The sequence below is a fragment of the Buteo buteo genome, chromosome 1 (genome assembly GCF_964188355.1).
Source record: "Buteo buteo chromosome 1, bButBut1.hap1.1, whole genome shotgun sequence".
In the NCBI taxonomy this organism is placed as follows: Eukaryota; Metazoa; Chordata; class Aves; order Accipitriformes; family Accipitridae; genus Buteo; species Buteo buteo.
This window is the reverse complement of record NC_134171.1, coordinates 32,212,990-32,225,389: the sequence shown is the minus strand read 5'-3', so window position 1 is coordinate 32,225,389 and position 12,400 is coordinate 32,212,990. Positions and strand designations below refer to the sequence as shown.

The 12,400-nt window shown below is 34.6% G+C and overlaps 1 protein-coding gene across 1 annotated transcript in view; it reads left to right on the top strand.

Annotated features, from left to right (window-relative positions):
- SGCZ (sarcoglycan zeta) overlaps nt 1-12,400 on the top strand; it is a 522,780-nt gene that overhangs the window by 509,925 nt on the left and 455 nt on the right. The window contains exons 7-8 of the mRNA XM_075026628.1: nt 1,309-1,455; nt 8,044-8,078. Of these exons, the coding sequence (XP_074882729.1) occupies nt 1,309-1,455; nt 8,044-8,078 (182 nt within the window). The remainder of the gene's footprint in view (nt 1-1,308; nt 1,456-8,043; nt 8,079-12,400) is intronic.

Sequence of the window (12,400 nt, the reverse complement as noted above, 5' to 3'; positions counted from 1 at the left end):
GTTTCAAAATTATAATCCATCACTATTCTGTACACTTAAAAAATTCAATAGGTGAAATACAATGCAATTCTCTTGTTCCATTGCTTGACAGATTTTTAATTTGGCTTTTCTGTACCAAATTCTTTGTAATACTATTCTTTCCTTTATACATCTAGTACCTCATTATATTTTTGGATGTATGTGACCTAACACTCAAAATACAATTTGTTGAAGAGGGAAATACAATGTTTTCTTCAAGCTACTCATTCTAGACATTTCTATCATTAATATATTTCATCTTACAAAAAGCCTTTGTTCAGATAAAGTGGAACTGTGTTCTGTCATTATGTTATTGGGATATAAATAGATTAAAAGTCTTGTCTCCCTCTTAATGGGGCTATGCAAGAAGTCTACAGCTGAACACAACTGGAATCCAAATGTTTATTTCCTAGTTCAATATAGTTTTCATCCCATCACCTTTCCTATTCAGTGTGTGAGCACAACTTCTATGAAATCCTTGCATTAGTACTTCTCTTTCAAGAGAAACCTGTACAATACTGTGAGGTAACATAGCTAAGTATCACAGTTCTGCATTAAGGTTGACGGAGGATCTTGAATATAGGGAGAGAGAAATGGAAGGATCAACAGTAGGACAACAATAGTTGCTTTGAGGAAAGATACCAAGACCCAGTGGTATGTGTCTTAGCTATATTATAATAGGGTTAAAGAGCATAATGAGTATTTTGCAGAACAGAAAAAGCATGCAAAAACCCCACAATAATAGAGACATAACAGATTTTCTTTTCCTCTCTTCTTCATACATAATGCTGCTACACCTACCCAAAACATGAATGAGCCTGTGAAGGCAAAGTCATTCTAATCAGTTTTACATCATTATTTCAAACTTTTTAAGTGTTCTGTTTTCTTTTTATGTAGTTGAGCATTTGTCATCGGTCACTAAGCAGGCTTTTGTTATTAACTTGTCATTACAGAAGCACTTACAGAGATGTGTGGATTCTTAAGTACCTATATTTCAGTATTACTACGGTCAAGTAAATTAGGTACTGATGCCAGAAAGCATCACTAAGCAAACAAGCTTATATCAGTATATGCTTAAATGCTGTCTTAAATAGGAATAGATTTAAACACATACTTAATTTTTTTCTTTCTCCAGGCCATAAAGAGTAGTGAGAGAATCACACATATAACTCATTTTTACTTCTTTAACTTTCAAAATACATTTTACATGCATTGTGGGTTTGGGGGCTGGGTGCTTTTTGGTGGTTTGATTCAGTGCATTTTTTCTCAGTGATTGTTTTTGTCTTTCAGACTTGAATCTCCTACTAGATCTTTGGTGATGGAAGCACCCAGGGGAGTGCAAGTCAATGCAGCTGCAGGAGACTTAAAGGCTACCTGTAGGAAAGAACTGCACTTACAGTCCACAGAAGGGGAGGTAAGTTCAGATGGTAGAGAAATGTTCTACAGCTCTGCCCAGTGTAACGCAAACAATGTGAGGATAGTTTATTCAGCAGCAAGGTAAACATCACAAGAAATGTTCCACATTTGCCTAGGTTAAAGTAATTTTGGTTTAGCTTGCTCAATTATTAATACTTATTTGCTTTTTGCAAATATTTGAATCACTAAGTTTCATTCACACTGAAAAAAATTTAGTTAAATGAATATAGATAAGAATTATTTTTAATCTAAGAGTCAAGGAAAAAGCTACCCAGTCCTTCAGCATATCTGTGGAACAAAGACAGCTAAGTGATAGTGGTAAAAAATTACTTTGGATGAATCTGACAAACTAAGAGAGAGAAGTTTGGATTAATTTGGATTAATACTTCATTAAACCATGATGAAGAGGTTTAACAAATTTTCTCTACATGTGGTTTATCTCCTTGAACTGTTACTATCTCGGTAAGAGAGGCAGAGTACTTCAATGGTATGTTCACTATACCGTTTCATCAGTGTCTTGTTTCAGTGATCAGCTCGACACAAAAAAATTTTGGTATAGATTCTTCATGTGTAAACCTTTGCAAACTCATGAAAACGATTTTAAATTAGGTCACTGGTCTGGTTGGCAATCCATGTATTGCAGAAAAGCATGAAAGATTACTGGTATGAAAGTCCTTTCATCTTCAATCCTTAATATGATATAACATTAAAAAAACTTGTGCAAGGGTATCAAAGGGTCTCGGATCTCTATTAGGCACTTTGGAGAAATGGATAGATTTTCAAATTGTTCTCAGTGGGACTTGCCAGGTTACAGCATTTTTGGAAAAAACGGTTGTTTAATATAAATATCTAATTGGGAATGGAGCTCTTTAGAAATTTTTTGCCTTTTGGGCTTGTATTTTCTACCGAATGTTCCCAGATACTTTACAAACTATTCAAATAAGCAACAACAAACAAAACCAGCATTCATCTGTGACAGATAATCCCCTGCAATGCACACTCTTTGCATTGCAATGCAGACAGGAACATTTTTGGCCAATATACTGCATCAAAGGCTTAATTTGACAACATTTTTCTGTTGATGCAAGTATCTGTCCAGCATAAAGCACAATATTTTCCTAATTCAGAGCCTCAAATACTTATATACCACATGCCCCATTTATTTTTGAGTTTTTCTGAAAGCCAGCTCTGCCCACAATCTTTCATCTTATCACTTCTCTAAATATGAAGTCTTTGTTACTGTTTCCTAAAGCTGTTGAGATAGCAGTAAGGACAATCTAATCCTCTTTTAATAGTAAATATCGTCCTCCCTCACCCTTGTCCTTTCTATGAGTATTTTCATTGCAAGGGGCTACAGCTTCCTGTAACCTTTCCTGTTTCCCCTCCCTAAATCCCTACCTGGCCCAATCTAGTATGTTTCCTATATTTATTAACATAAATTTTTCATCTAGAATGTATTGCTTTGTTCTTTCCCTTCATGACATTGCCAGAGGGAAAATATAATACTCAAATGAAAATGAAAAAGAAAAGAAAAAAAACTAACCAAACCAACAGACGGACTGTTACCTTTCATCAGTCCCTCATGATCCCTGAAGCAATGGTTGTATCTATAATGTCTTTGTTTAGTATCATGCATCTCTGTGCTGCTTTGTACAAGTATTTAATCTGTAGATTCATCAGTCAGTTTTGTCTATACCAACACTGCAAGTTTATTGTGTGACTTCTTAAGTATTTACTAAAACTTATTGAAAAGGTAGTTTTGGAAATAATGTCCTATGACCTCAGTTGGTTTTTGAGAATGGCAACCCAAGAAAAGTTATGATGACTATATTAGGTATTATTCAGAACTGGAATTCAATTCAGTATTAAATGCTTTGTAGGAAAAAAATGCCAGTGTAAAGCAGACTTTGCTGAACTTCATATTAAAAATCACTGTATTCCTCTATGTGGTAAGTAAGACTTTGCACATCTGTGATTTCCCACATAAATTTTAGATTGGTGGTTATCAGAAAACAAGCTACCAGCTTTTCCCCACTGTTTCCCAAGAGGCTGTTCTGTAAACATATATCTGACAAAGTTCAAAGTGTCTAATTATCTCTCGAATACTTACAATTCCAGTAAAATCTGTAAAGAACCGTACCCTAAATCCACAGAGGAATTCCATACTGAGGTCTGAACCAATGCCTTTATAGTCTGCTATTTTATCTCTCACACTGGAGAGGATCAGAGGAAAATGCAAAAACACTTTGGAAGACATACGATGAGCTTCTACAGCATCATCAGTTGTGCAAAGTTACCATGGCCACATTAGGGAATTGCTGGACTAATTACAGCCTGGTGAGCGGAACCAGGGTAAACATCTGATAGTTAAAATGTCTACATAACAAACTATTGATTGGTGTCCTTTCTTACAGCCCAACAGATACACCAGAGAATAGCAGACAGTATGGAAAAAAGTGTAAAGGGTTTATCATTACTTATTTTTAACAAAACACATTCTAAACCAAAACAAAGTGTCTATGTAAAAAATAATCTTCATTTTAGCCTAAAAATGTATGCTTTATCAGTCAGGTTTCTTTCATGAATAAAAGAATGTTGTCTTTGTGAATTGGATCTGTGAACCATTTTTGTGATATGACTTTTTTGGACTAGAAAAAATACAAGTTTTTTATATTATTCTCACACTGGTTAACTAAATTTAACATTTTAATGTTTGTAAGCTTATTCAAAAAATCATCAAAGATATGTGAATTAATATTTTCCTTCTATAGCATAATTATTGCCTTATTATGCCAGAAAATAGCTATGTGGCATCTGGAATCAACTAGTTATAACCATGTAGCAGAACATTATGAAGTTACTGTGGATTAAACTATGAAACATATATTTTGCTTTTATTCAAGAATAACTTCAGAATATTTTTTTAAGAACATAAACGTGTTTATGAAATAATTTTCCTCTAGCCTTATTTCTCATGCAGTATAATCTCTAGCCTCCCACATCATAAACTGAAAGCCTCTGCAAGCATTCAGAGTTCTGCTGTTTGATACATTTTCTTTTTATTTATTGCAGTATTATAATAATCCTTTTAGCCCTATTACGCATTATAATGCGTGATCCCAGACTGAATACTGGGGGCTGTAATTTAGACTCAGATTCTGCTGTCCTTTTTAAAGCTCTTGAGCTGCACCCTTGTGAGTCGAGGCATCAGCAGAATCCTTTGATTCAATTATAGCTTGGCATTTAATTGTGAACTATGTATTATTCTATAAATAAACCATAACCAATGGTTTAAGGCAGCAATCATTTATAAGGAAAATGAAATGTGAAGCTCCAGGCTCCAGCTGAATCTATTGGTTCACATAAGAAGAAAAATAACATCTCTTGTCTTGAAATTGAGCACAATGACTGCTAGCTGACTATTGCTTCTCTCAAAAGTACAGATCAGTTTTGAATTCTGTAGATACTAGATCTTGCTAGGTGTAAAAATATGTTAGAATTGAACCTGAAACACATTATCATATAATGATAGCAAGCTTAAAGGATTATTTCATGATGTCCACTCATTGGTCTAACAACTAATTTTAATGGTTCTGACAATATATCACCCTTTGAAGGAGAAGGCTTCTAACTAGCCTCAGCCCTGAGTTGTGCAGCTGCTATGTATTTTTGCAAGCAGCTTCTATGTAAGCTAGGCTCTGCGCTTTCATTGCATGCCATTGACTATAAAAGACCATGTGAATAAAAGGAGAAAGACACACAGAGGCTTCTCATTTTTACAAACATATTCATACTAGTCACCCTGTCTGTGACCTTTTTCCTGTTTACTTCTTTATGCCCTTGTATTTCCTTGTCAAATTACACTCCTTCATAGCATTGCTTGTAGACTATATTTGGCTGTTTCTGGCATAATGAGGCTGATCCCTTGGTGAGGCTTATAGCTGTCACATTAAAAATGAGCGATACTCTTTAACAAACAAGTTTACTCAAAATCAGTGTAGCAGATAAGAGGCCAAGTTTATATTTACCATTTTAGCACAATACAGTTTATGAAGCGTACACCCAAGATTGTTTTGTAGAGACTAACAAATGCATATAGTACTAGCATTTGATCTATAATCCTAGTTGGTTCTCCCTCTACATCTAGGAGACGTATTTAACACAGAGATTGATACTTAATAAAACTGGAGAAATCTTCACTTGTAAGCCCAAGCAATGGTACCATTTTAAAACTTTGGTTTTGATGGGGTTTTTGTGGATGGTTTTTACATTCTGAAACAGCGGGGAAAAAAAAGGATTTTTTAAATTATCTAAATACACTGAAATGGAATTACCTTGTTCTGCAAGCTGCTTGCCATGACTATGGAGGAATGGCTGATCAAAGGCAACAACATTTCCCAGATTAGTTCAATTCAGCCAAGTTATGTTTGTCTGAGATGAAATGTTTGGGGGAAAAAAAAAATGTTTGATATGGATGTAGTGAGTTCAATAAAAAATAAACAATGGCAGTCTCTAGAGCTCAAAGATCCACTGTTCAGTCACCAAAAATTGTCTAACAAATGTGTGGTGCATTTTGTTTTCACAGCCTTTCTTCATGGTATTAACCAGTTGACTTGTCACTGTTGTCTGGGAGGAAAGAGATTAGTGGAAATAAAGGGAAATTTTTCTGTATTTTTTTAATTACTGGTTTTAAGAATTCTATTAAGATGTTTTAACCAATGTTTAAAATTATTGAAATGCCATGTTATTTTTAAACAAAACCTTTCATTTTCAACTTTTTGAACAATTATCAATGTGTAAGTTAATTTGTAATAAAGAACACTTTTATGTAGAAGACTACAACTAAAATACAGTGTTCCCAAACCACAGAAGCAAAGTGTTTTAACTGACATCACCCATTTTTGAATTGTTAATTCATGGGCTGAACACCAACACCATAAGCCATTTTATTAGAAAGAGAAAAAGAAGTGACAATGAATAATTTATTATATACATAAAATATTTTTCCATTAATATCACATTTTAATGTAGTTCTGATATGAATGTTAATTGATTAATTAGTTTTTGTACTTGGTAGCCTAAGCACAAATATTCCAAATACATTTCTCTTTCTGGGTTGGGTACATAAATCACAAAGAAGTCACATCTGTCCCCTAATTGAATTAATTTGCAGAGACTTCTAATATCACGTAGCATTTGATTCTGGGAATTCTTATGTACGAGACTACCATTGGCATTCCATAAACATTGAAGCTTGAAAACTTCTACTGGTCAACATTCACAGCAACCCCATTTGATCATCCCTGAAAATTACTTCCTTAATAGAAAGAATAAATATACCAGAAAGTTTTTGCTTCAGTAGTCACCCATATAAACTGCACTGAGGTTATAAGTCAGCAGTTACAATATATGCTTGTGTTTATTTAACATAAATTTACAAAAATGTGTACTCAAAATGAAACATGACTCTCATAAACACTTCAGTCCTGAAGAGTCAAAACATAAATTCTTCCGTTGGAGCAGGAACTGTACACTTCACTAAGATACAATGTTATATTTAACATATATATATATATATGTTAGTTTTCAAATTTCTTTCAGCTGTCAGTAGTTCCAGGCATAACATAGAGGTGGTAATGGGAGCAATGTTAACAAAAGAAGAAACTTGCCAGGGTGACTCTGTCCAGGTATATCAGGTATAATCTTTAGAAAGAGAACATTCACCCCACCAGACCACGGTTTGGCCTAAAGATCTCATTTGTCTTGTGGTCAATTAATCCTACTCCTATAGTGAATACATTTTCAACACACAGGTTGTACTAGATCTTTTTGTCTTCTCTGAATATTTATTCTGTTCAGTTTCAACCCAGTCATCACATTCATTTCACTGTTTAACTGTTCCTCAATACTATTAATTATTATGACAGATATGGTTCCAGATATTGTGCCAGCATATGTTTAGATTTTACAGAATATATGCTATCAAGTTAATATTTTAATTTTCCATTATTATTTTTTCTTTTTTCAGAACTCTCTTTCAGATTTATTGTAAACTACTTTAGGTGAATGGTTTTAAAATAAATGTCGAAACCACAGATAAGTGTTAGAACAAATGGCCCACGTGAACTAAAGCACTGCAATTTATCTTACAGGTCATCTTCACTTTGAATGTTAAAGTATACCAGTATATGAAAATTACATAGTTGAGTCTAGTGACCCAGTCTATATAATTGTCTTTGTATGTAGGCTTCTGATAGCATATACAGAAGAGCAAGAAGACTAGACAAAATCTTGCATTGTTATAATTCAGATTAATTCTGAAGAGCCTAGGGGAATCCAAGAAGTTCATTTAGTGAGATGTCATTGCACTGTCTCCTCATACTGGTTGATGAACACCAGCCTTTCAGCTTTCCTTCTTTTCTTCCACATTTCCTTCCTCCAGTTTCCTGCAATTTCTTATTTACATTAGCCCTGAAATATGCCTTTGCAGCTCTGTAGAATTATGTGTCTAATCAAGCCGCACATGAATACAGAAAATTCTTCAATGTTTATAAATCCTAATTCATTCATTTGGCTTTATCAGCTTAACCTATCATTTCATCTCTTGAGACAACTTAGTCAAGGACCCAGTGGAGAATTTTTATGAATGGCAGGTTCATATCTCTGTATGAAATGGCTTGTAGGAATATTTGATTTTTTACCTCATGCCTACATCTTGCCCACTGAAAGTTCTCTACTTCAATTTAGTTCTTTGGTTTGTAGATAATCTATATTTTCTGGCTTGCCTTCCTCTCCCTTTCCCTCTCACTGTTCAGATTAACGACACAGTCAGATGAGCAGATGACTTGCAGATCTCCGTTAGCAAAAAACGTATTTAAAAAGAGTGCAATTTTTCCATTCCTATCACATGCCCTACAGGCTGATTCAGTTTGCTACTTTAATTAGTCAGAAATCAGGTCTACTTTTAAATATTATATGGCTAATGTATTTTTCTCAGCACTAAGATGCACAAGACAAAGCAGTGATCTAGGATTTCTAAACCTTAAGTATTTGGAGGGAATGATGCTGCTCAATGCTCTGCTCTCTGTGAAATAGCATTTCTTTGAGTAGCCGCTGCTTTTTCCATTTTGTAATCTCTTAATCAGCCTCCTACAATGTTTCAAGAATGGTTAAAAGTTTTGGTTTTATCCTTGCCTATTTATCTGCTGAGGTGTGACTCTCAGAAAGAGCATGACTGGCTTGTATGGCCTTGATGTATATGAAGTATTAAATGGCTTATATTGTGCCTCTCACAACACAAAAGATTAGAGAAAGACCATGTATACAAGCACTTCCATTAACTACTATCATTTAGCAACAGTGTTCCCTGGGAACATAATAGTATTCAGTTTTTTGTCTTGCCACTTCTTCCCTTCTCTTTAAACACCTCATAACATCAGGCATAAAAGGGTAAGTAGTTTAAGTTTTACTGATGTTGGAGGACTTTTTGGCCATGAATTTCAGTTTTTAGCAGATGATAGGTGGGGAGAGGGTATATCATCAAACATGGACTGCGTTCCTCTGATATTCCTTACATATTGGACTACTGTGATGATATATTTGGACCGCAGCTTAACTAATACATAGCAATGTTGCATCTGTAAATTTAGTCTTTTATTTATAACCTTGACAGCATATGTACAGAGTAGATTTTAATACTGGCTTTAAGCCATCTTTATTAATCCTCTTCATCTTGGGCTTCCCCTGGGATTAGCTATAGGAGTCTGTTTTAATTGCACAGCCTTCCCAGCTTTCTGCAAAGGCATAGAGCTTGTTAGACTCATCACAGCAGATACACGCTCAGGAGAAGCCACTTCTTTTTTTCTCAGACACTATTCCCCAGTATCCACATTGCTCACCAGATGTTCTGGGATGCATGCTTGGACAGGATCTGATAGCTACGGCCCAAGATTATGACACCAGCAAAACCTGGATTGATCTATATCACAGTGTGAAATTTGTAGCACCAGTGGAAAAACATGCACAGCTATGCTTAAAAAGATCATTTAATTTAGTGAACAAAACAACTGAGCTACATTGTGTTGTAATGCACACTGGAGTAAGGTCCACTGGAATAAAGTCTTAGAGCAGTACACTGCAGAACATCTGCAGTGGGGGGCTGCAGAAGCGTAGCTGTGCTGATGTAAACAAACAAATAAAAATATTGAGCTCCTAGAAGAAAAGATAATAAAGTTCAAGAGATTTTAATGTAGCCTGGTCTCTGACACATATGCCTCTGTTTTTTTTCTGAGTTAATTCTTGTTTGAATCAAGACATGTCTTTTAGAACCCATTTAACTTGGATTGACAGATTACTCATGATCCTTCCCCATCACCAAATTGCTAAAATGGCTGGTCACATGCTCTGTCAAAAGTACAAATAGCTAATCTTGTATTGTTGTTGGATTTTCTTACATGTATGTCTTCTACACTGAAATGCCTTTTATTATCACATATATAATATTCTAATATCTTCTGCTTCCATTTTTTTTAAACAAAGGCATAGAAATAGTCTTTTTCTTATCTTCTTTCATATTCCAAATATATCAGGGCTTACCAAAAATCAGTATTAAAAGTCCAAAAGGCTACTCAGATTTTTTTTGAGATCTATTTGTTAAAAGTTATCAATAGCTGCTGATTAAAAGTATATGACATCACTAGCTCCTGTTTAATATCCGGCTGAGTTACTGTTGAAATTGAAAGTATTTTATCACAGTCATGTTCTGACATCGATACTTGACTGCTCTCCAAGTACAGAACTATGCTGAGCACTATTCAGTATAAAAGATACACTTATACTTACATAGAGCTTACAGTGCTGAACGCTACTGGATTTTTATGCAATACAATTGATAACTCCACCACTGCTACCGTTTGCTAACTTTCCTTGCTAACTTGCTAACATTTCTTTTATTCTTGATATGAGAAGTGAAAGAGTACTTTTTATTACCTGTCACTCCACTGACTGATGATTATGTCCTTTGTTTCCTTCCTATATTTTACCAATTCTTAGCTTCTAGTTTGCTATCAAATTCTTCTTTTTCCCCCATCTGTTATTTTGTTTTCTTACTATGCTTGCTATAGTTAATTTCACATTTACTCCTAGCTGAGCTGAATGTTTTACATTTGTAATCTTTTTTTTTTAGTTGTAATTCTAGCAGAACATTATTAAATTGTTCCCAACACCATCCACATTTCTTCCATCTAAATTATTTCTGCAGGGGTTTTGACTCCTAATTATTTCAGGTCTATGATACTGGACTTTTAAAGGAGCAATGCATGTATGTGTGTGTAAATACATCATTCCTTTGTCATATAAATTACAGAACAAAGATAATAATTTGCTGCATTTTAGTTTTGTAATCAATTCCTCTGTCAATCAGGATGTGAATTAAAACATGCATCATGTCATGCAGTTGTCACCTGTGCCTCTGAGATTCGCCCTTTATGTCCCTCTTGGTGTAAATTCCCACCGATGACAGTATCTTACTCTAGGAGCTGGAGAACTTTCAGTGATGGGGGGTTATATTGTTTGGGGCTACTTTCAGCCTGTATTTCCTTTGATGATCCTGGTCATTTACAATGCTTCTGCTGTGAATGGTAACATGATTGTGCATCAGTCCTTGTATGGGATTTTATCCAGCCTTCTTAATTTTTTTCCCAGCCTGCGCTCCTTCACTTCAGCCAGGGCTTAGCAGTGCTTCTGTGCTGCTTTTTTGCCATATGCTGCTGATTTTATCATAAAATAATACTTGTCTCCTGTAGAAAAAAGCAATACGTGCCATATTTCCCCAGTTTCTTCACAGGTACTGCCAACATTGTGATATAATGGTGTTAAGATGGCTTAGTTGCTTTTCAATACCTTATAAAACACACTAGCCAGTATTTAAGGAGCTCACCTTTTCCTAAGCTTCATACTGTTACCTGTAGGGCTTAAAGCCATTTTGATTTGTTACCTGTTTTCTAGAAGTTCCTAGCCGGCACGTGAGGTGATAACTGATCTCACTTTGGCTCTCATTTACTCCTTCCGTAAATAAAAAAGAAATTCTAAGCAGCTGGAGATTCATCTGTTTGTGCCATTGAAAGTCATGGGTTTTTCCTGCTTTAGTTACCTAATTTCATGACGTTGTTTATTCAACACCCTGAAAATGTAGCATAAGTGCAAATATTGCAGGACTCGATACAGATTCATGAACATTACTGGTATCTACAGTTTCATACTGACTCGTATTATTTGCAATGGAAGGAGATTTAAAAAAAACAGTATTTTTTAATCATATTTAATGCTCAGAAACAAATGGGAATAGCTTGATGACCTTCTTAATAAGACTTTAACCTGAAATCTTTTCTCCTCTTAATTTAGGTCAAATAAGCTCTTTATTTTGCGCATATGACTCTGTACCCTTATTTAATTATTCTCTGGATGTAGCTATTGTTAAGCCCCTACAGTTTAGCACAGTTCAGCACATACTTCCAGCTGCTTACAGGAACACACTGGGGAATGTGCTTTAAAATCACTTCACACTTATTAAAATACAAATTCTTCCAGACCAAGGATATGCTACTGCCATGAATGAATAAATTTTAATCATAAAATGTATAAGTGAAAATTCAACCCAGTTTCAAGAATATTGTCAAAATGTTTTGTATGACACTGCTTGTATCTGAATAAACATGTTGGGTGAAGTATTTGCATATACTGTAGTAATTAGTATTAATGGTTATACAACTACACAGAGTTGAAAACCAAGAAATGTTGACAGTTTTTTTATTTCCAAAAATAATTATTTCTAATATGTATTTCTAACGATCTGTCTAATACTTCTCATAAAATATTTCTAATTTTTTTAATATTTCTGAAGAAACTCATGACTTCTTTAAAATATGTCACAATGCTGAAAGATATTTACTTACACCTTTCCCCCCCC